The sequence below is a fragment of the Chiloscyllium plagiosum genome, chromosome 14 (assembly GCF_004010195.1).
Source record: "Chiloscyllium plagiosum isolate BGI_BamShark_2017 chromosome 14, ASM401019v2, whole genome shotgun sequence".
Classification (NCBI taxonomy): domain Eukaryota; kingdom Metazoa; phylum Chordata; class Chondrichthyes; order Orectolobiformes; family Hemiscylliidae; genus Chiloscyllium; species Chiloscyllium plagiosum.
Genome location: NC_057723.1, coordinates 34,217,494 through 34,242,441, shown reverse-complemented (window position 1 = coordinate 34,242,441; position 24,948 = coordinate 34,217,494). Strand labels below are relative to the sequence as shown.

Here is a 24,948-nt window from a genome sequence, read left to right as displayed (position 1 = left end):
GTGGGAAATAACATTCTAAATTGTTACACTAACTTTTGGTTATTCTTTTCAAACATAGCTCAAATTATGATCATCGCTCTCTGAAAATAACTCTTTTTTTAAATTTTATCTTCACCTTTAGACAGCCATGATCTGCTACCACTGTCAGTCAGCATCCAAGCCAGACGGTGAAGCAAAAACGAACCAAGACACTTTACTTTGTGGATAGTGTTTATTTACTATGCAATCTCTTAATTCCTTCCACCTCTAGTGTTTGTAGGTGGCCCCCATTATATATGTGCTCAGACCATTAGCAGCTTTAAATACATTAGCAAACTTAACAATATGATTATATAAACATTAACACCACAGTGAATTGTGGCGTTTCCATCATTGAATACATTTAAAGTTGGGATAGATACATTTTCAGTCTGTTAGGGAGCCTAAGAATATGAGGAATGGACCAGAAATTGTGTTTAAAGCTAAAGGTCAGCAATGGCCATATTGAATGGTGGAGCAGGCTTGATGATTTGGCCCGTGAATATTTCTTGTGGCTTTTTTTCTGTTCACTCACAGGATGTTGGTGTCAATGGCTAGGCTGGCATTCATTGCCCATCCCTTTAAAAAAAAGGCAGTTAAGAGTCAACCACATTTTGTGTGGGTCTGAAGTCACATGTAAGCCAGAACAGATAAGGATGGCAGATTTCCTTCCATAAAGAACACTAGTGAACCAGATGGGTTTTTCCTGACAATGGATTTGTGGTCATCATTAGATTCTTAAATCCAGATGGTGGAATTTGAACATTGGTCCCCAGAACATTATCTAGGTCTCTGGATTAATAGTTCAGTGATGATACTGCTGGGCCAACACCTCCCCACATTATGTTTTGTGTTTTTTATCCCTCTGTAAATTGGGACAATACTTTAATTTATTAGCAGCTTAAACTCCTTATTAAACCACATAATGTCAATACAGATAATCATTGACTAATAATTGTCAGTTTGAAACCTAGTTAATTAAATAAAATAGGATAAAGGTGGCACGGCAGTTGCTGTGTTGCAGGAGCTGGTTGACACCTGTGTGATCTAATGCAGCCACATCGGTGGTACAAGTTTGTAAATGCAAATGTCAGCTCTGAGTTATTGAGTTGCAATCTGAATAGGCGATGCTGTGAGGCTTTGGGGAATGGGGAGGTTACTTCCACACTTGGTTCCACTAAACAATCATGCACCTGAGGCTAAGTTCTTAAATTTTGGTCCATGACCAGGAACAATAGGATGTGATTTGTAAGTGAAACAGACATGGAAATCCAGAAGATAGCAATGGAGGAGTCCCAGCCTTCCTGTTGTAAACTGGTTTGATGATCTTGCAGTTTGTGTGGATAAGAGCAGGGACTGCGGTGAGAATTGGTTAAATTAACCATGGCTGTAGAGGACTGATCAAGTGGGGAAAGACATTAGTTGCTCCAGATGGTAGCACACTTAACTGTGGATAATGTGTAATATGATTGGATTAATTAATTACCTTGTCAGAAAGGATCCTATCTGTAAGAATGATCATCACAGGATAGAATCTAACATTCAGTTTGAGAGTTAGAAATATGGATTTCAAACTAATGTCTTAAACTTAAATGAGGAGAAATTGAGGGTAGGAAGAGAGAGTTCATTTAAATTGGTTTGGGAGAAGAATTTAAATAGTGAAATGGTAGAGAAGCAATGGCAAAGTCTCAGCCAGAAGCATCCTCCATTTGTGAGTAACGAAGAGCATTAAGGATAGTATCAAATTGAAAAATAACACACATACTATGCTGCTAGATTATTAGTGGACCTGAAGATTAGGAAGATTTTAGAAACTGGCTCGGGATGACTGAAAATAAATGGAGAGAGAGAGATTGAGGTATCTGATAAATTTAGTAAGAAATATATAAACAGACCAGTACAACATCTCCAAGTATATCACAAGGAAAAGAAAGAACCACTGCAGTGAGACTTGGTTCCTGAGAGAGCATAGACTATAAGATGTAGGAGTAGAATTAACCCATTCACCCCACTGAAGCTGCTTCTCCGTTCAATCATGGCTGATCTGTTTTCAATCCCATTCTCCTGTTTTTCTCCCTATACCCCTTGATCTCCTTACTAATCAAGAAACTATATTTCTCTGTCTTAAATAATTCAATGAATTGACCTTTATAGCCCTTGGCAGCAACAAGTTTCATAGAGTCACCACCTTCTAGCTGAAGAAATTCCTCCTCATCTCCATTCTAAAGGGTTGTCCTTTAACTGTGCTTTAATCATGGCTGTGCCCTGGGTCCTAGCCTGTCCTGGTGGAAACATCTTCTCCACATCCACTCTGTCTAGGCTTCTTGGTATCCGGTAAGTTTCAATTAGATTCCCCCTTATTCTTCTAAACTCTTTTTTTTTCCCCATTAATTAGCCAGTACAGATTTCAGACTGTTTCAGATTGGAGGCCTGTGACCAGTGGAGTGTCTCAAGGATTGGTGCTGGGTCCACTACTTTTCTTCATTTATATAAATGATTTGGATGTGAGTGTAAGAGGTATAGTTAGTAAGTTTGCTAATGACACCAAAATTGGAGAAGTAGTGGACAGCAAAGAAGGTTACCTTGGATTCCAATGGGATCTTGATCAGATGGGCCAATGGGCTGCAAAGTGGCAGATGGAGTTTAATTCAAATAAATGTGAGGTGCAGTATTTTGGGAAAGCAAATCTTAGTAGGACTTGCACATTTAATGGTAAGGTCCTAGGGAGTGTTGCTGAACAAAGAGACCTTGAGTGCAGGTTCACAGCTCATTGAAAGTGGAGTTGCAGGTAGATAGAATAGTGAAGAAGGCATTTGGTATGCTTTCCTTTATTGGTCAGAGTATTGAATACAGGGATTTGGAGGTCATGTTGCTGCCGTACAAGACATTGGTTAGGCCACTGTTAGAATATTGTATGTAGTTCTGGTATCCTTCCTTTGGAAAGATGTTGTGAAACTTGAAAGGGTTCAGAAAAGATGTACAAGGATGTTGCCAGGGTTGGAGAATATGAGTTATAGGGAGAGATTGAATAGGCTATGGCGGTTTTCCCTGGTGCGTCGGAGGCTGAGGGGTGACCTTATAGAGGTTTATAAAATCATGAGGGGCATGGATAGGATAAATAGACAAAGTCTTTTCCCTGGGGGTGGGAGAGTCCAGAATTAGAGGGCATAGATTTAGGGTGAGAGGGGAAAGATGTAAAAGAGACCTAAGGGGCAACTTTTTTTATGCAGAGGGTGGTACATGTATGGAATGAGCTACCAGAGGAAGCGGTGGAGTCTGGTACAATTGCAACATTTAAGAGGTATTTGGATGGGTATATGAATAAGAAGGGTTTGTAGGGATATGGGCCGGGTGCTGGCAGGTGGGAAAGGGGCAACTTTTTTATGCAGAGGGTGGTACATGTATGGAATGAGCTACCAGAGGAAGCAGTGGAGTCTGGTACAATTGCAACATTTAAGAGGTATTTGGATGGGTATATGAATAAGAAGGGTTTGTAGGGATATGGGCCAGGTGCTGGCAGGTGGGACTAGATTGGGTTGGGCTATTTTATCGGCATGGATGAATTGGACTGAAGGGTCTGTTTCTGTGCTGTACATCTCTGACTCTATGACTCTACAGTCTTTTTGGATATAATGCAATAGTTCCATTCACATGTGTTATAAGAAAATCTCACAATAGCAGCACCAGAATCACATTATAGCCAGTACAGGTAAGGAAAGTTCTCATTGTACAAATAATGATCTAAACTTTTCAATCGCGTGATAGTCAATTCGCATTGAAGAAATGTGCGTTAAAGCACTGTTCTCTATACTTTATGGTGGGTAACTCTGTATGAAGCATCACCTGGTGTGGATCAGAAATCCCACTCTGGCGTGACATTCTCTGGTGCATTTGCTGGTGAGGAAGTCTAAGGGATTGGTAGAATTGCAGTTTGGTGATTTCAAGCAGGTGGTGGTTGTCCCACACCCTTACTTAGCTGGACCTATCAGCTAAAGCTTTGTAATGCATGTTGATTTCAGTGTTGATGACTGTGAAGCCGAGACATGTAAAGCTATCAGCAACTTCCAGCACCACATTGTCATGACATTGGATGTGAAATGGCAAAGTTCAAGGCCGTGACATTTGTCTTCTTGATACTAATGGTCAAACTAAATTTTTTTACAGGCATGAGAGTTGTCCCTGTGCCATGAAGGTGTTCCTTAGCATGGAATGTTAGTGTGGCATCATCCATGAAGAATCACTCTCTGAGGACTTTATGTACCTTATCTTGGTTCTCTGGTCTGCTTCCACAGACAATGTGACTACCCTCAGGGCTAGTAATCTCTGGCTAGCAGGTCTCTGATGTGGGGCAAATTCCCACTTTTTCTCTCTTAATTGGCTACCAAGCATATAATAACAGAAGAGTGACTTCCTTCGGGGGGTTGGCTACTCTAACCTTTAGGGATTTTGGTAGGGTATTACAGAGCTCTCAACCCAGAGTTACAGGGTAAACCTAGCACACACTTTGAGTATCTTATACTGGAGGATTGCCTTTTTAAATTCTCTGAGTAAAATGACTGAAACTGAAAATGAGTTTAGAATCATAGAATCCCGACAGTGCAGACACAAGCCATTTGGCCTGTCAAATCCACACTGATTCTCTGAAGAGCATTATTTTGCTGTCTTCACCATTCCCAACTGCCCTCATCAAACTTTAAAGAGCCATAGACCTTATGCAGCACTTTTTATGTTCTGATTTCATTCACTTGTATCCTGGACAATAAGACTATTAAATACCAAAAAGGTTTAGGAAGGGTATTTAGCCAATCTAGTTTTTCCTTCTGGACTTCCTCTCTCATGCTCTGGACACTTAATTTTGGAATTACCTTCTAGTCTTTAATCCTTGCATGTCACTTCAATCCTCAAGTTAATTGCCGGCAATCTTGAAATAGGAATTGTACTATGCCTTTTCAGAATTAAACGAATGGTACATATAGTCTGACCTGTCTTCTTATAACATCTGATCTATGTACAGACTATTGACGGCTCTGTATAACTTGTATGACAGTTTCTAAGTCAGTCTGAAGATGCTGAGATGCCAGTCACCATTTATTTAATCTATATTGGTAAAGCCTACATGGTATGTCCCAAAGGTAGTCTAGGGTACATGATGCTAACTTGCCTATCCCTTTACAATTGGTGCTCCCAAGTTTCAAATGTAGTGAATTGTAGCTGGGTATAAACAAACACCCATCAAGCAATGTTAAAATCTCTGAGAAAATTCAGACTTCCACATAACTGCTGAACGAATGACACATTAAGATTTCATGTTTGAATATCCTTACTATTTTTTAATAGATTTTTTTATTGAAAATTTAACACGTTTTAACAAACTTACAAAATAAAAAACACAAATACAAACACTAATATACAATTAAATATTAAATAAATAAATAATAACCAAAACCTGTCAAACGAAAAGAAAAGATAAAGAAAAAAAAAGACAAAGCTCAACTAACTACTAATCTAACCTATAACTAACCAGAGCGTATAATAAAATATCTTGCATTACTCAAGAGAAAAAAAGGATAACATAGTAATTAAATAGAAGTACATGCTCGGAATGAATTAATGTCAAGTCATAATAAAACCCGTATTCATACGGGATTCCTCCCCCAAGGGGCCCCAGACCAGCCAGAACCGCTACCACAAATATATGAAAGCCCTTACAAAATGGCTGAAATATCTGTATCTATGTAATTCAGGAAGGGCTGCCATATTTTATAGAATAATTCAGTTTTTTGGTGCACCATATTTGTAAGGAAGTCAAAGGGAATACATTCCATGATTAACCTGTGCCAATTCGGAAGTCCTGGAGGGCCCTCAGCTACTCAGTTTACTAAGATATTTTTCCTTGCACAAAAGGAGAGAATGGAATATAATTTCCTCCCGTGCATATCCAGGGAAGGCAAGCTCAAAGCTCAGGAGAAGAGATACTGGATCTACTCTAATTTCTGTTCCCAAGATTTCTGTCAAAGCATTTGCTACTCTGACCCAGTATTTGCGGATCTTATGACATGTCCATAAGCAATGTGTGAGAGTGCCCACTTCAATTTTACATTTGGGACACATTGGAGATGCTCCTGCCCTAAATTTTACCGGTGCTACATGAGTCCTATGGAGCATCTTTAACTGAATGGCCTGGGTTCTATTACAGATGGAGATTTTTCTGGCATTTTCCCAGATGTCATCCCACATTTCTGTGGATATTTCCAACCCCAATTCCTGATCCCATGTTCGAAGCAAACGTTCCATGTCTTCCGACACTTCATTATGTAATAAATGATAGAGAATGCTGACCGAGGGTAAACCCATTGGCCACAACACTCTACGTTCTCTATCAGATTTATAAAGGCTATCTAAAAACATAGTCGTCTTCTGTATGTAATCTCGAATTTGGAAGTATCGAAAGAGGTCTCCATTAGATAATCCAAATTCCTGGTGCAGCTGTTCAAAAGACATCAAGATCCCCTCATCAAACAGATCCCCTAAACAGGAGATACCCCTGGACTTCCAGGATTTAAATGTGGCGTCTGTGAGCCCTGCTTGAAAACCCCATGCCCCCATTATAGGAGTATAAGGGGAGGTTTTATGTGAATTACCCTAGTTTTGCCGCATTATCTTCCAGGCTTTAATTGTGTTTAATACTATAGGGTTTTTACTATGGTCCATATTGACTTTCATCTTATCTAAAAATAAGAGGTTAATAAGTGGGCACTTTACTTGAGAAGCCTCAATGTCCAGCCAGATTGATTGCGCGTCAGTCGAGACCCAATCGGCTATGTAGCTTAATAGGGAAATCAGCTGATACTTCCTAAAGTCTGGAAAATCCATCCCTCCCCTTGCCTGTGGAAACTGTAGCTTCTTTAACTTAATGAGGAACCACCTCTGACTCCAGATGAAAGAATCAAGCCAACCATACAATTTGCACAGTGCCGGCTTCGGCAGCATCACCGGGAACATTCTCATAAGGTATAAGAGACGGGGCAAGACATTCATTTTAAGTAGAGCTATTCTGCCTAGCCAGGAAATTGGAAGATCCCCCCAACGTTGAAGGTCCTGCCTTATCCTTTCCAGTAGATGCACAAAATTGACCTTGCATAGCTGGCCAAATATTGGGGTGATAAAAATACCTAAATATAAAAAAACACCGAAAGGGAAAGTGTGATCCGTCCAATAAGTAGGACATACTAGCGAGACCACCCATTGGCATGGCCTCTGATTTTGAGAAATTAATTTTCTAGCCTGTGTATGTACTAAATAAATTAATAACTTGGATCAGGCGGGGCATGGACACCAAAGGATTACTAAGAAAAAGGAGAACATCATTTGCTTAAAGGGTAATTTTATGTTTACCTGTGCCAACCCTCGGGGCCGTTATATTAGAGTCAGCCCGTATAGCTTCCGCTAGTGGCTCAATTATTAGCGTGAATAGCAACGGTGAGAGAGGACATCCCTGACGGCAGCCCCTACCCACACTGAAGCTATCCGAGCCTAAGCCATTGGTGATCACGACTGCTTTGGGGTCATTATACAATGTTGAGACCCATTTAGCAAATACCTTTCCAACACCAAACCTTTCCAATTATAGAACAGGTATGACCATTCACCCTTGACAAATGCCTTCTCTGCGTCCAATCCTGGTATTCTTTCCTGATGACAGACTAGAATCACATTCAAAACCCTTCTAATATTATTGGATGATTTATGGCCCTTGATAAACCCCGTCTAGTCCTCTTTTATGATATATGGCAATACCCTCTCCAGCCTCAACGCTAATGTTTTAGAAAGAATTTTAAAGTCTACATTTAGCAAGGATATTGGTCTCTATGATGCACAGTCTTCTGATTCCTTTCCTTTCCTTGAGAATGAGGGAGATATTCGCCTTTTTCAACGAAGGCGGAAGGTAGCCCTGACTATATGAGTAGTTGTGCATGTCCATAAGTGGACCAGCTAATACTCTTGTAAACTCTTTGTAGAATTCAACCTGAAATCCATCTGGGCCAGGTGCCTTACCGTACTGAAGCTGCCTGATTGTGTCAAGTATTTCCTGGGTTGTTCAGGGAGCATTCAGGACCGACACCTGTTCCGGGCTTAAGTCCGGAATGGCCAGGCTTTTAAAAAAGGACTGCATCTTCCTGGCTGTATCTTCACAATCCTGCGATTTATACAAATCAGAGTAAAACTTTCTGAAGATTGTGTTGATCCTTTTATGATTGTGAGTCAGAGTACCAGCACTTTCCCAGATGAACATGATAGCTTGAGGGGCCTTTTTTTCCCCTGCGAGAACCGCTAGGTATCTACCAGGCTTATCGCCAAATTCATATAATCGTTGCTTTGCAAATAATATTTCCCTCTTTGCTGTTTGGGTAAGCGCGGTATTCAGGGCTGTCCTAAGGGCCGTAATCCTTTGTAAGTTAGCAACAGAGGGCCTATCAACGTACGGTGTCTCAGCTGCCTTTAAGCGAGCCTTGAGTCGACGCTGTTGTTCTCCCATTAGTTTTTTCTGGGTTGCCGAGAATGAAATGATCAGACCCCGCGCATAAGCCTTAATGGTCTCCCACATCTTTGATGGGTTACTAGCCATACCTGAATTAATTTCCAAAAAAGTTTTGAAATCTTGAGAGAAATATTTTACAAATTTACTATCCTTCATTAAGAAAGAATCCATACACCAATATCAGGGGGCCGTCTCATTGTTCCTAGTCTTGATTTCCATATACACTGCAGCGTGATCAGAAATTATTATATTACCTATTTTGCAGGATAATATGGAATTCAAAAAGGTTGAAGGGGCAAAAAAACATATCAATTCTAGTGTGACACTTATATGGATTAGAATAAAAAGAGAAATCTCTGCCTTGCGGGTGGAGGCACCTCCACACATCTACTAATCCTAACTCTTTATTCAAACCCGCCAATTGCCTGGATCTGGGGGATACACCCGCAGTACTCTTGGGTATCCTGTCTATCTCCGGGTCCATAGTGCAATTAAAGTCTCCCCCAATAATTGTATGACAAGCCCCAAGAGCCATCAGTTTGGAGAAAGCTTCCATTATAAATTTGAAAGGATGCGCCGGGGGACAATACAGATTCAAAATTCCATATTCCTCTCCATTTATAAGGGCTTTAATCAGTATGTACCGTCCAGATTCATCTTTTATCTGACTTAGGATTTTGAAAGGGAGATTCTTCTGAAATAAGAATGACTACTCACCTACTTTTTGAACTGAAAGACGAAAAGAAGGCCTGATCAAATCCACCCTGTTGTAATTTCAAGTGTTCTTTATCCAGTAAATGTGTCTCCTGTAAGACAGCTATATCAACTCTTTTTTTTTTGAGGTTTGATAGTATTTTCTTCCTTTTGATTGGCGAATTACTCCCCTTGGCATTCCAGATACACCATTTAATCGAATGACTAACCACTATCGTCCAGGCAAGTCCGAGACACCCCGGGAGGAGAAACCCCATCCAAAACATCCTGAGCATAGACCATAGAAAATTCACAAAAATAGAGATTCTTTAATACACTCACGCCAATCTAGTAAAAAACTATTTCTAAATAAAACAAAATATAAAACATATTTAAAAGGAGATTTTCCCCCTTGCTTCCAGGGGGCATTACTTCCTTTCCGGAAACCCATCATATCCTCTCCCAACCAGTGTCCCACTCTTGACCCAGGCACCCCATAATAAAATAGAAAAATTCAAGTGTACTATAAAGCTAAAGTTAACAGTGAGTACCCTAACCCCCCACCCACACCAACACCTACATACATTTAGCAATGTTAATACCACTAAAACCTATATAGTTACAGTAAAACTATAAAGTTACAGTCTCAGTAGGTAATAATTAAGTATAATAACACAAAATAAAAGGGGGGAACAATCCCACTCTAAAAGAAAGAGATAAGGTAGGACAAGGCAGATGCCCTCCCCCCCTCATCTGAATCAACTAGACCGCCCGGCCTACATTTAAAAAAAAGAAAATCACACAGTGGAGAACAAATAAGCCCCCCTCCCTACCACCCCGGAGATGATATTAAACAATAAAGGGAATAAGAGGAATAAAAAGGAGTAAACCGGGGGTGGGTGGGAAGCAGAACAGCATCATTAACCACATGAATTAATTCTTACAATCTATTTAAGAGAGTCCAAAAATTCTTTGGCCTTCTCCGGCGATTCGAAGTTATAGACTGACCCTTGGTGGTTAAAATGTAGCGTCGCTGGGTAGCACAGGGAGTACTGAATGTTTAAACCCCTTAGACGCTTCTTCGTTTCATCAAACGCCCTCCTCTTGCGGACCAAAGCTGGGGAAAAATCCTGAAACGGCATAATCTTAGATTCCTTGTATGTCATGGCCTGGGGATCTTTCCCGAGATTTCTGGAGGCTCCAGGAGCATTTGCTTCTCCCTGTTAACACTGAAGCCGGAACAGGACCGGGTGGGGGCGCTGGTCCGACCCGGGCCTGCATGTTGCAACCCGGTGGGCCCATTCTACCCGCACCTGGCCTGATCCAGCCTCCAGCTTCAACATCTGAGGGAGCCACTGCTCCAAAAACACTGCAAGCTGGCCTTCCTTTTCCCGTTCGGGAAGGCCCAGCAAACGAATATTTTTTCGACGACCCTGTTTCTCAAGGTCGTCGAGATCTTCTAAGGCCCAGATTCGCTGTTCGAGAGTCCGGACATGACCCAGGGCCGATTCTGCAGCAGCCTTGGAGGTTGTGGCCTTTAGCTCCGCCCCCCAACTCGATGTTCGATTTTTTTTTCAATGTCTCGGTTGTGCTTTTGCAGCGCGACCGAGAGCGATTCCCACCTGCTTCTGGACTCTCTATGAAGACGTCGATCTTCTCTTCCAGCTTGGTAATTACAGCAACAAGACTCTCCACTGTAGGTAAGTCCTCCGGGGTGGCTGCGGACGCCTCTGCTGCAGCTGGGGAGGGTGGGGGTGGGGTTCCCGCCTGCTGTGAGCTGCAGGCATTCTTTTCCTTAGTCATTTTAATAAAGCACCAAACTACTCAAGTTTGATGCAAAATGACTAACTGTATTGGATAAAAGTTATTTTGAATGATTTGGCAGGTGTGGTGGAGGCGGGCAGCCCACTTTGCCTGAGTCTTTGGCAGAACACTACAGACTCAGACTTGCTGGGTTGCTGCCATCTTGGATCTGAATATCCTTACTATAAGAATGTTGTTGACTAAACACTCTTTTTTCAGGCAACTTATACTTTAAAGCACAAAACAAACTTCCCCTATTTTAACTTTTAGCTAGACTGACGGCATACTTCACAGATGTACTTTATGTTGTCCCTTCAGATGAACTTAAATGATGTTTCTGAACTGCCAAGGATTTTCCTCTGATATTTTGTTTTCTCAGCAATTCATCTCAATTGTCTTTCACAGGAAACTGTTACATCAGAGATTCTTCCCCTAACACAAGCTTGTGGTGTTGGGGATGGTATAGTAACATGGATGAGTTTTGGTTAAATAATAGGCAGAGAATTGGAATAAGGGGGAAAGTTTCAGCATGTAACTAATAGAGTGCCACAGGGATCAATGCAGGGGTCCCAATTGTTCATAATATATATCTCGATTACTTGGGTATGAGAAGTAATATCACTGAATTCGCAGATGCAAAGTAGTTGGGAAGACAATTGGTGAGGATGACGTAAAGATCTTGCTGAGGGACAAAGACAGGTAAGGTGAGTTGGCAAAATGTGGCCAATTCAATATAATGTGGAAAACAGGTTATGGACCTCATGGCAGAAAAATAAAGCTGAATATTATTTAAATGGAGAAAGACTGTAGAAAGCTGCAGCACAGAGGGATTTTGGGGGCCATCATGCATAAATCACAAAATGCTAGCATCCATATTTAGTCAGGAGGAAGGTTTACCTTTATTTTATAGGGAATGGAACAGAAAAATAGGGAAACCTTGCTCGAAAGAAAGGTACTAGTTAGACCATACTTAGAACCAACCTTTCAACAATTGACTCCATCTACACTTCCCGTTAATACAAAAAGACAGCCAACATCATTAAAGACCCCTGTCACTCTCGTTATAGTCTCTTCCTGCCTCTTCTTTCAGGTAGAAAATACAAAAGCTTAAACATGTACCAGCAGTTTCAAGAACAGCTTCTTCCCAGCTGTTAGACTTCTCAAATTTCAAATCTTTTTTAGCACTTTCTTTGCAGCTGTAACTTTATATTCTTCTCTCTGTTCAATCGCCTTATGATCTGATAGTACTGCACGTAAAAGTAAACTTTTCACTGTACTTAGTTACATGTGACAATAACAAATCAAATCAAATCAAGGAGTACTGTGAATAGTTTTGATCCCCTGATTGAAGGAATGATAAGCTGGTATTGGAAGCAGTCCAAAGGATATTCATTAGGTTGATTACTGCTACTGAGACATTCTGTGGTAGGTTGGGTCTGTACTCACTGGAGTTTAAAAGAATGAAAGGTGACCACAGTAATGTATACAAGATTCTGAGAAGACTTGACAGGTCTAGATGCTGAGAGGTTGGTTTGCCTTTTGGGAGAATCTAGAACCATACGGTGTAATCCGAGAGAAACAGGTTGCCAATTTAAGACAGAAATAATAAGGAATTTCTTCTGTTGAGTGTAACGGACCTGTAGAAATCTTTACCACAGAGGGCTGTTGACTTTGGGTTATTGAATATATTCAGGGATGAGAGAAACTGATTTTTTTTGTGTGTGTGTGTATGTGTTTTTAATCAGTAAAGGAATCAAATATTATGGAGAAAAATTTATAAAAGTGGAGTTGAGGATTATCAGATCAACCATGATCTCATTCTATGGAGGAGCAGACTCAAATGTTCTGAATTGCATTTTTTTTGCTCCTGTGTCTTTTGGTTGAAGAAAGCAAATCTTTACATCTTCACAAATTCTGTCTGGTCAGTCCCATATGTCTGCATGTTGAAATATAGATACTTTCATTTGGTTTTTGTTTTGCCTGTATTGTGGCAAACTAACTTTAAATTTTTAGGAATATCCAGCTATGGAGGGGAGAATCTAATGAGGAGAGGTTGAGAAGATTGGGGCCTATACGCATTGGAATTTAGAAGAATTAGAGGTAACCTTAATGAAACATACAAGATTCTTAAAGGACTTGACAGGACAGATGCGGAGAGGGTTGATTCTCCTTGTAGGAAAGTCGAGGACCATTGGGTTATTCCTGAATGAGGGGTTGTATGTTTAAGACCAGATGAGGAATTTCTTTCTCAGATGGGAGTGAATCATAAGAATTCTTTACAGGGTTCTGTTGAGGCTGAGTTATTCAAGGATAAGAGATTTTTAATTTGTAAGGGAATCGAGTGTTATGGGGAAAAGGTAAGAAAGTGGAGTTACGGATTATCAGATCACCCATAATCTTGTTCAATGGCAGAGCACACTGGATGGGCTGAATGGCCGACTTCTGTTTATACATCTTTTGGTCTCAAAGTCTACTTGTCTGGTGATGTGGATCTCTCAAGCCATATATCCTGGTAAAATGTTGATTAGCTACATCTGAATTCCCAACTGTACAAAACTCTGGTGGGGCCGCACTTGGAGTATTGCATACAATTCTGGTCGCCGCATTATTGGAAGGATGTGGAATCATTGGAAAGGGTGCAGAGGAGGTTTTCCACAATGTTGCCTGGTATGGAGGGAAGGCCATATGAGGAAAGGCTGAGGGACTTAAGGCTGTTTTCGTTAGAGAGAAGAAGGTTGAGAGGTGACTTAATAGAGACATGCAGGATGATCAGAGGATTAGATAGGGTGGACCGTGAGACCTTTTTCCTTGAATAGTGATTGCTTGTAGGAGGGGACATAGCTTTAAATTGAGGGGTAATTGATATAGGACAGATGTCAGAGGTAGGTTCTTTACTCAGATTAGTCAGGGTGTGGAATGCCCTGCCTGCAACAGTAGTAGACTTGCCAACTTTAAGGGCATTTAAATGATCATTAGATAAATATATGGATATTAGTGGAATAGTGTAGGTTAGATGGGCTTCAGACCGGTTTCACAGGTTGGCACAACATCGACAGCCGAAGGGCCTGTACTATACTGTATTGTTCAATGTTCTAACTCTCACCTTGGAAGTAAATGTTTAAAATATGATGACTTTAAAGTTTTGCTGAGATGCTATTTCCCTGCAACAATGGGAGTGAGGAGATGAACAAAGTTAATTTTTGTTTATATCTTTTAAAAATAAATCTTGGTGTGGGAGGCAAGTTAATACTATTGGTCAAGTAAGGAGAAATAGAACAAATCCCAAATCGGCTCTAATGAAAAACAAGACTGGGGTTAAGCATGCCTTATTTTAGCATGTTCTATGATTTGCTTTGCCCTCTTCCTTAAGTTGTTTCTTTTAATCAATAAATGATACTGTATCGTCTTGCAGTTACTGTGCCCTCTGGTGGCAATACTGTTGGCTTTGTATGCTCTTTATAGTCTTAGAATTTTATGCCAGTTATTATCTCTACTTTGTAATTTACATAGCGTGTATATTATAAATGAAGTATCTAAATTGTCTCCCATTAAGACTGGAACAATTTAATGTGTTTGTTAAGCACTTGAAATCAGCAGCCTTCCTTCCCAAGGCACACTTTTGATATTGTGAGAATCAGTGTCACTGTATTCAATATTTTCTGAAGCCTATTTTATTTCCTTGTAATTAGGTTTTACCACTTTCCTCAAATTCTTACCATTACTGTAGCTAGGCAACTAAAAACTGGTATATAATTGTTGGGTTGTTTTACATATGCCATCATGCTTTTGTAGTTAAGGGTGTCGACCATATTGTGAGAGTAAAAAGGCCTGTTGGGGAAAAAAAATACTCAAGTGCAGACTTCATACTGTCAAACTGAAAGAGAGAAAGTACAACTTCCTTTACTGTGTTCTGTGCTGTACTATTCTTTGCTGTAGGTCAATGCAGTTGTTTATGCATTAGCTGTCAAATTGGGGAAAATAATTTCACCTACTCTGAAAAGTCAATAAGCGATTCCAAAGATATTATTTCATAGAATCATAAAATCTTTACAGTGTGGAAGTAGTCCTTTCAGCCCATCAAATTCACATTGACCCTCCGAACAACATTCCACTCAGACCTACCACCCCACTTTATCCTTGTAACCCTGCAATTCCCATGGCTAATGCACCTAGCCTGCCTATCCAGGAATACTATGGGCAATTTAACATGGCCAATACACCTAAACTGCACATCTTTGGACTGTCGGAGGAAACTCACACAGACATGGGGAGAATGTGCAAGCTCTGCACACAGTCACCTGAGAATGGAATTGAACTTGGGTCAATTCTGCGATGAGGCAGCAGTGCTAACTGCTGAGCAATAAATGAAGTATTTGAACTGCTGACTTCACTCACCAGCTTTTGTAAATAGACGAAAAGACGACAAAGCTGAAGTCTGTTTGAATGAAAACAGACCCTCCTTATTGAAAAGGTGTAAATATTACCTCTTTATCATGCCAAAATCCAGTAAATCATTCTGATTAAAGCAAAATAAAGGATTTTGGATAAGCTTTGCAACCATTTCTCTGGGAACAAATTCAATTAAGAAAGAAAGGTTTTGCCCATTGCAGCTGAACACCATTTATTTACCGATCAGTACTATCATTTATTTTTGGATCTTGTGCATTTTGAGAATCACAACTGTGTGACAGACTTCTGGATTTATTTTAAATCACTTCCATGGAGTTTAGTTTCAGGCGCACACAAAGGAGCCAATGCTTTCCACTATCCTGCGGTTAGCTCTAATCGGGCTGACAAAGACAATATCCTGTGACTGCTGGTAATGCATATCAATAAATAACTTCCCACAGTTTAATAGTCTCTGCATTGGCTCCAACCCCACAAATCAGAAACTTATGGATTTTGTTTAAGAGACACTTGTTATGTCAAAAGTGGAACATTATTACACTTTCAAGGTCTTATTCTTGGTAAACTTCAAACTTAGAGTTAGGCTTTAGACCTGGAAGTTCCCTTGGGTACACTATGTAAATAGTCTGAGTACATTTTGTCAATGACTAACTATATGATGGGAGTATTAAAAGAGAACCAAATTGCAAGCTATTTATACATTCATGACTTTGCATTTGTGCTTTGTTGATGTTCCTGAACGTAGAACACACAAAAACAACTTGATACAACAAATCCAATTATTGAGCTGTTTTAACTGAATTACCGTGCAGGGCAAAAGTTAGGATTAAATTCATGAAATTAAATCAAAATATATAATAGACTAATACAAAATATTGAACCTGCCACTTTTTTAATTGTATCAGTATTTGTTCTTTCTTGAGTTAATTAAAACAATTCTATTGTTCCACACAGTCTAAATTTTTGTTGCTGGCATTAAATTCCTGTATCTGTTTGTTTTCCTGTATGCAACTGGGAGAGAAGGCCTACCAGACTTCCTAGTGAACCATGGAACCAAAAAGTCCCAGAACAGTCAGAATTTTTCTTGGTTGCAGTTGACCATTGTGCTACCCTTTGCACGCAAAGGATTCCATTCCACTTTTTTTGATTGAAAAATAAGGGATTCTTCCCATGTTCTCAACAGTGTACAACCTGTAATTAAGGCTGCTGAGGAAGATTAATTGATTCTTCTTCTCATTGTGAAATCTTGCTGTGTATAAATTGGGGCCAAGCTTACTTGCAAAACCATGACAATTATGGAGTCATACAGCACAAAAACAGTCCCTTTGGTCTAACTTGTTCATGCTGATAAAGTTTCCCAAATTAAACTAGTTTCACATGCCTGCATTTGGCCCATATCCCTCTAAACCTTTCCTATTAATGTACCTGTCCAAATGTCTTTTAAATGTTGTAACTGTATCTGCATCTACTATAACTCTGGCAGTTTATTCCACATATGAACTACCCTCTGTGAAAATGTTCCCCTTCAGGCCCTTCAAAATCTTTCCCCTCTCACCTTAAAAATACGCTGCCTAGTTTTGAACTCCCCTACCTTAGGGAACAGACCTTTGCTATTCACCTTGTGTATGCTCCTCATGATTTTATAAACCTCTATAAGGTCACCATCCAGGGGAGAAAAAAGTTCCTTTTGGGAGTCCGGATATCAGGAAACTGGCGAGCCAAATACAATTTATCTTTTTGGTTCCAAATCGTATAACTAAATTAAATTTGATCCAAGTATATTTTAAGAAATAGTTACATTAATGCCATGTTATGGACATTGGGAACATTATGCCTTTAACTTGTACTTGTGGGTATATAATGGCTCTTTCAGGTTAAATTCACACAATCATGTGTACCTGGATTGGTTTCCATGTGGATTTCTTTAATTTGATTTATTATTGTCATTCGTACCTAGCTATAGTGAAAGGTTTTGTGTATGTACAGGCAGATCATACCATACAAAATACATTAGGGTAATAGAACAGAGTGAAGAATACAATGTCCTCATTGTAGGGAAGGTACACGGAGAGCGAAATCAACATTAAATTCAACATTTGAGAGGTCTATTCAGAAGTTCATTAAAAGCAAGGAAGAAGTTGTTCTTGAATCTATTTGTACATGTATACAAACTTCTGTCTTCTGCCTGATGGAAGAGGGTGGAAGAGAGTATAACTGGGGTGGGAGGGGTCTTTCATTATGTTGGTTGCTTTCCTGAGGTAGGGGGAAGTATAGATGGAGTCAGTGGATGGAAGGCTGGTTTGTCTGATGGACTGGGCTGTTTCTCTGTAGTTTCTTATGGTCTTGGGAAGACCAGGTACCAAAACATGCCATAATGCATCCAGATAGAATGCTTTCTATGGTGCATCTGTCAAAATTGATAAGAGTCCTTGTGACTTTCCTTAGCCTCCTGAGGAAGTAGAGACTTGTTGTGCTTTCCTGACCATTGTGTCGATGTGGGTAAACCAGGACAGATTGTTGGTGATCAATACTCCCAGGAACTTGCCATTCTTGACCATCTCCACTTCAGCCCCATTAATGCTAATAGGGGTGTCCCCTCCATTCCACTTCCTGAAGTTGATGACCAGCTCCTTCATTTTGCTGATGTTGATAGAGAGCTTGGTGTCTTTATAGCATGCTGCTAATCACTCAATCTCTTTTTTTTGCACTCTGTCTTGTCATTGTTTGAGATCTGCCCTACAACGGTGGTGTCATCAGCAAACTTGTAAATGAAAATTGGGGTGGAATTTGACTGCACAGTTGTGAGTGTATATGGAGTACAGTAGAGGACTGAGTGCGCAACTTGGCAGGGCATTAGTGTTGAGGATAACAGTGGAGGAGGGTTGTCGCCTATTCTTAGATTGAGGTCTAATGCTCAGGAAGTTGAGAATCCAGTTACAGAGGGCGAAGTCGAGACCTAGGTTTTGCAGTTAAAAGATGGATTTGTTTGGAGTTATGGTGTTGAAGGCAGAACTGTAGTCAATATTTAGGAGCCTGACTTAGGTCTCCTTGTTATCCATATTTTCCAGGGATAATGCCAGGGTTGCACCGGTAGGCAAATTGCAAAGGATCAAGGCAGTCTGGGAGGCTGGAGTTGTTGTGAGCCATGATTAACCCCTTGAAGCACTTGTTAATTATGGAGGCCAGAGTCACCAGGCTGTAGTTATTGAGGCATGCTGCATGACTTTCCTTTGGCACTGGGATGATGCAGATGGGGACTTCAGATTATACAAAGGAGAGGTTAAAGATGTCTGTGAATTCTCCTACCAGTTGGACCACACAGGATCTGAGTGCACAGCCGGGGACTCCATCGGCCAGTGGCTTTCCATGAGTTCACTCTCAAGAAGACGGATCTAATGTCAGTGGCAATGCCCGTGGGTATAGGTACATCCTGAGACTGGGATAGGTGATATTGTTTCTGTTCAAAATGAGCATTGAAATTGCCCATGCTTCTGCTCGACATTTCTTTGTAGCAGTTATGTCCTGTCAGCCTTGTCATAAATGATGGGTGTCCATGTGGTTAGTCTAGGTTTGAAAAATGTGGTGCTGGAAAAACACAGCAGGCCAGGGAGCATCTGAGGAGCAGGAGAATTGACATTTCAGGCATAAGCCCTTCTTTCTATGCCTGAAACGTCAATTCTCCTGCTCCTCAGATGCTGCCTGGCCTGCTGTGTTTTTCCAGCACCACATTTTTCAACTCTGGTACTCCAGCATCTGCAGTCCTCACTTTCTCCTAGTTAGTCTAGATCTCAAGTTTAGTTTGGTATTGCCTCTTGGCATCTGTGATGGCCATGAGAAGGCCATAACTGGCTTTCCCATGTGGAATGACATTGTTCAGTTCTGATATAAGTTTAATTGGTTTATTGCCAAACCACAGGAGATTAAGTGTATTCAGTGCACAAACACTTTTTTAAAAAGTAAAGACTTCACCTTGAGTTATATTGTTCAGATGCTTAATGGTTGAATGATTTTACAATCACACACCAAAAATAGGGTTTAGAGTGTCCAGACTGCGCAAAGTTTAAGAAAAATTAGCGTAAATAAAGATTCTGGGACGACTTGAAGTACTGTGGGTACTAGAGAGTGTGCCAGATTAGGAAGGTATGACCTATATTTTTCTATAAGTATTCAAATTAAATAATTTTAATCTGTGTGTTGGACACTGATAGGGTACACCCACACTTCATAATAGTAATCATGGTATTTATATAGAATTTATAGCAGATTGAAATTGCTTTCAATGTGAACTGCAGTTTGAGATTCTCACTTTAACAATTGGTTCTCTGTAGTTTTGAATCCTCAAGGGATTTTTGCATTGGTTTCGCTCCTGAGATAAATCTTAAAAACAACCAAGAAATTGACTTTTTTTCCCCCCTATCTTCATGATTCCTTGGTGCTGGTAGTATTATGAAAATATAAATGCACTTGATTGTTGTGTAGTTCCCAAACCTTTTTGCACATCTATTCCTAATTTAACAGTAATATTAAAATCGTATTATTTAGAGTGATTACAGACCATGAAACTAGAATGTCAGATTGTCACTCTGAGAAGTTTCATGTATTGCATTTCAAGTAACACCTTGATTAAATTTCTAATTTTATTTCTTGATAAAATTGTTCAGTAAGATAGCTTTCTCATAAAGCAAAACAAATCAAAAATGAGTATTAACTCTTTCTGCCCGGTTAGCAGATGGCATGTTTTAAAAACACAGCAAAAGTAATAAATCAAATCTTGGCAAAAAGAGGGATCAATAGACTTGCAATCTGCAGGATACAAAAGTGTGCATTTGTGTCTGATAAAGGAATAGCTGGATTTCTTGTAGGTTTTCCTATATGTTTTTCACTATGAAATTTTAATAGTAGTTAAACATACCACTGGTACCCTTTATCATTATACCATTGTTTTGATGAAAAATTTATTTTAAAAATAGGGTTTACCAATCAAGCCAAGACAAGATACTTTCTTCATCGAAGATAGATTGAGGAAGAAAGATTGGCATGACCACCAAGCAATTCGAGCAGATGCAGCCAAATCAGGTCTGAATTTATAAATAGAGGTTCTCTTACTGTTGTTCAAAGAAAGCATGGTTATGTTTAAGTGATTTTGCTTTAATAGATCTAGTTGTAAAGTTAACCCTTTTTAAATAATTTTAGTAATAAATGTGCATATAAGCCAAGTTACCTTTTTTATTTTACTTGTTAACTTCTCATCACATTGCCCACAGCCATTATAAGAGCTGAATATGAGTTGACAGAAAAGGGGGAAATTTGGAAATAATAGGTGGGTTGGATAAAAGAAAATGACACAATTTGTGATTAAAGAACAGACCAAAAATGAAAAGAGTTAAGGTGAAATAAAGTGGTAGAAAGAAAGTTGACTGGAATTAATGAAGAATTTGAGAGCTAAAGGTATGGGCTATGAATTTTTGTTTTGAAAAATAAAACAAATGACATCTTGATGCATTAGCCAGGAGTCATGATAATTGGCCTGAAATTTCACATGGGGGTGTGCAGATGTGAGTTGGGCCGCCTTGCAGCTTCAGACTGACTGTGAATCCAGTTTACAGCAAGGGGCAGCTTCAAGTGCAATTTGCAACTTGAGATTGTGTTCGGGTCAGAAGAGATTGAGGTGGAAGTGTTTTTGTTCCTCCCATCCTCTACGAAATTAAAGGGCATTAAATGGTGATGAATTTTAGAATCTTTATGTTCCAGGGAAGGCTGTTTGGCCCTTCATGTCTACACCAGCTGTCTGAGCATTTTAACTTGGTGTCAATCTCCTGCATTTTCCCTGGAATCTGGCATGTTATTTATGTTCAAATAACAATACAATGCCCTGCTTGATGCCTCAATTGAACCGCTGTCCACTACACTTCCCAGCAATGCATTAGGTTTTTCTCACCTTGCATTTGCTTCTTTTGCAAAACACTTCAAAACCATGACTTCTGGTTCTCAATCTGTTCACTAATGGGAGTAGTTGTTTCCTATCCATTTGTCATAGTTTTGTAAAGTTCGATCAAGTTTTCTCCTAGCCTTCGCCTTCCCAAGGAAAGCAGTCCCAACTTCTCCAGTCTTCCCTCATAACTGAATGTCTCACCCATGGAACCATGCTCGTAAACCTCTTTTTCACCCTCTCTCCAGTACATTCACATTTTCTGATAGTGTGGTGCCCAGAATACTGTAGCTGAGATCTAACCAATGTCTTTCATAATTTTGTCATAATTTGTACTGTATGTCACTATTATGAAGCCTTGAGTTCTGTATGCTTTATGTTTAGCTCTCTCTACTTATCTGCCAAATTAAATGTACATGTACACCTAAGTCTCTCTGCTCCTCCATACCCTTTTGAACAGTACCCTTTGTTTTATACTCTCTCTCCATTCAAAAATCTCCCAACAGATGACCCTGTGAAGATGCTGGTGATCTGAGACTTTTGCACTCTTGGTACTGTTGAATTTTGTGTTGTTGGGATGCATACTCTTAGTGAATCTATTAGTTGCTGATGTCCAAGACACTCCCACAAGGGTAACAACCTCTGCAGATCTACCCTGTCATGCCCTCTAGAATCTTGAATGATTCAATAGGGTTACCAATCATTCATCTAAACTCCAATGAGTACTAGCCCTAGTACAATACTGTATCAACCTAGGACCGTGTCCAATGCCAGTATATTTTTTCCTTACAGCAAAGCAATGAAGGAAACTGCTCACAGCAGTGTGGGACACACACACACACATTTTCTCTACTCAAATCCCATATTCTTCCCAAAATCAATCCTAACGTCATCAGGAATGCTCAAAGTCTTTCCTACACATGAAAATTGTGGGAGGACTGTGCAGCAGAGAAAATGTCCTTTTCCATTCAAAAGGGCTGGAATTTACACTTCCCAGCTGGCACACCACGCGTAAAATCCAGCCAGTGGTCATCAAGTCATGTCCCCGAACACCCCACCTCCACCCTCTGCTAACGTGTCTGAAGTTCTACAGGAGGCAGAGGAGGGCTTGTGCAGCTTGCCCGTTTTGGGGTTTTGGTGCCTGTTGAGGCCCTTTAAAGGTCCAACCAATGGTTTCCTCCTGCTCCCACATCTGTCTGTTGCACATGGCTGGAATGGCGCACACTGTATAGAAAACCCAATATATTTAGCTGTGTGCACTGCTTGTCAAAAAAAGGGCTTGGAGGAGCCTTATACATGCATCTCCTTAGTTCATTGAAGGCACTCACTGTGAAGTCTAATGCTTTCGACCTGCCTCTGGCCTCTTGAACCTGCCATACCACTACAGTGAACCTATTGATATGACTATGTGATCTATTTGCTTTAATGTCATAAGCTTTATTTAACTTTGTCCAATGATTGCTTGGTACATGCTTGAAGCGATAATGAAAGATTGCAAGAAAACCATGAAGATGGAATGGTGATTTAGTTGTAAATTTGGTATATCCCAATATAACGTTTGAGAGTGAATAAATATTTCAATAGTGACCTGCCTTATCCTATTAGGAATTGGAGAGCAAGGGAAACCTGTCCCATTGACTGATGAAGATCAAAACAGCCAAGCATATCGGGAAAATGGTTTCAATATCTATGTGAGTGATAAAATCTCTCTGAATCGGAGCCTACCAGACATTCGGCATCCAAAGTGAGTGAAGCTGCTTCTTTCCATTTTGCAATTGATAAAGTTTATTTTTATTTGTTTAAAGCTATTATCAAGCTTGGAAATGACTGTGCCCAACCATATTACAGTTTGCTTGTTTTTTTAAAATAAGATTTTTACAGAGATCATCTTTGCCTTGCAACTTAAACACGACTGTCCCTACTGTGTATAACATCCATGACATGGGCAATGGCAATACGCATGTAGTGTTAACCATTTGCCATTTCCATCAGAGTGGTTTATAAAGATGGCACTTGGTGCTGTTTCAGGCAGATGTTTTACTTTAGGTATAAATGGTGATCCAAGTGCAGATTGCACTAGTTGTAAGGTTGTTCTAGTTTCTGCTCAGACTCATTGCTGAATATCAAATCTGTAGATTTTTGTCATGGTGATTAATTGAGTGTGAGGATCAGGTTATGGGTAGCCTGTCTTCCTGCAATGTTTCCTTTAAATCAGCGCAAAATGTTGCAGAGTCTTTATTTGGCCTTAACTGTGGCAATGATTTGGTGAATTTCTTTGTGAAAGCAGTACAGTTTAGCAGAAACTCTTAATTGTTGTGCATGTCAACTATTTAGAGCAGTTTGAGAAATAGTTATCTTATATTTGAATAAAATACTGTGGATGTCAAAAGTTTGACATAAGAGCAGAAAATGCTGCACGTACACAGCAGGTCATGCATCATCTGCAGCAATTGAAATAGAATTAACATTTCAGGTGGTTGTTCTTTGAATAGAACTGGAAAAAAAATGTGTTTGCAGCTCACTTAATTTATTTATTAAACTCCATGCATTCATATATAAACTCTTTTATTTGGGCTGTACACTCCAACTTGTCCCCCAGCTTTATTCACCTGTTTATTAATTTTCTGTTCTGGTTTAATCAATACTCTTCTTATAGTCTTGCCATACCTTAAGTAGGATTCCTGACTGCTTCTTCACTCTGTCCTGTTGCTTGATTTATAAACTGTATTGACTTCGCCCGAATCAGTTACCATGGTTATATAATCCAGTTAAGCTCTTCAATCATTTCATTATTTTAAACAGTGACCATTAAATCACCACGTCCCAGATCCTTAAGCCATGGATGAATGAATGACTTTCCTTCATTTTGGACTGCTTCACAGAGCACCCTGTTCAGTGAAACTGAAAGCTGTTTTATCACATTCAATGTTGATCCCACAAATGATTAGGTTTGTTGGCAATGTGAACAACAGTCAAGCAGTGGGGTTGAAGAGATGAAATGGCAAATGAGATAATAGCGCAAGGCAGACAGATGATTCTCTTTTTGTCGTTTTACACCTCATTTAGATCTGTCTTTGATTCTTTCTTTGTGCCATTGCCTTGCTCCATCATCTCTCCTGTCTCAACCTGACCCTAACACAGGTGGTCCCTTCAAATCCTTCCCTGTCCATGCACCTACACAAAGCTTAACTGTTTTCAGTTTTGACTCAGTGTCTGTCTTTACAGATGTTGAAACTTGCTGAGTATGTCTATTAATTTTTGTTGTTGTTTGTTATTCTGTATTTGCCCATTAACAAGGCAAACAAGTCCTTGAATAATTTCAACCAACTGTTCACAGTTTGTTAATTCCCTGTTTACTCATTTCAGATAAAATTGGAGCTCTAACAGTTTGGTCATCTTTTGCAACCCATTAAAGTGTGATTATCCTGGTGGAGAGAATCTAAGTACAACTGCATTCCAGGCATGCCTATGTCCTAAATTGAGGGAAGACTGCACAAACTTATGTTGTATTCCATTAAATTCAACAGATTGAGGGTGATATAATTGAAATGTTAAAATT

General features: G+C 39.8%; 1 protein-coding gene across 2 annotated transcripts in view; it reads left to right on the top strand.

Annotated features, from left to right (window-relative positions):
- LOC122556612 (polypeptide N-acetylgalactosaminyltransferase 10-like) overlaps nucleotides 1-24,948 on the top strand; it is a 95,265-nt gene that overhangs the window by 12,258 nt on the left and 58,059 nt on the right. For both annotated transcript variants that reach the window (XM_043703515.1, XM_043703513.1), the window contains exons 2-3: nucleotides 20,431-20,536; nucleotides 22,995-23,133. In XM_043703515.1, coding sequence (XP_043559450.1) covers nucleotides 20,431-20,536; nucleotides 22,995-23,133 — 245 coding nt within the window. The remainder of the gene's footprint in view (nucleotides 1-20,430; nucleotides 20,537-22,994; nucleotides 23,134-24,948) is intronic.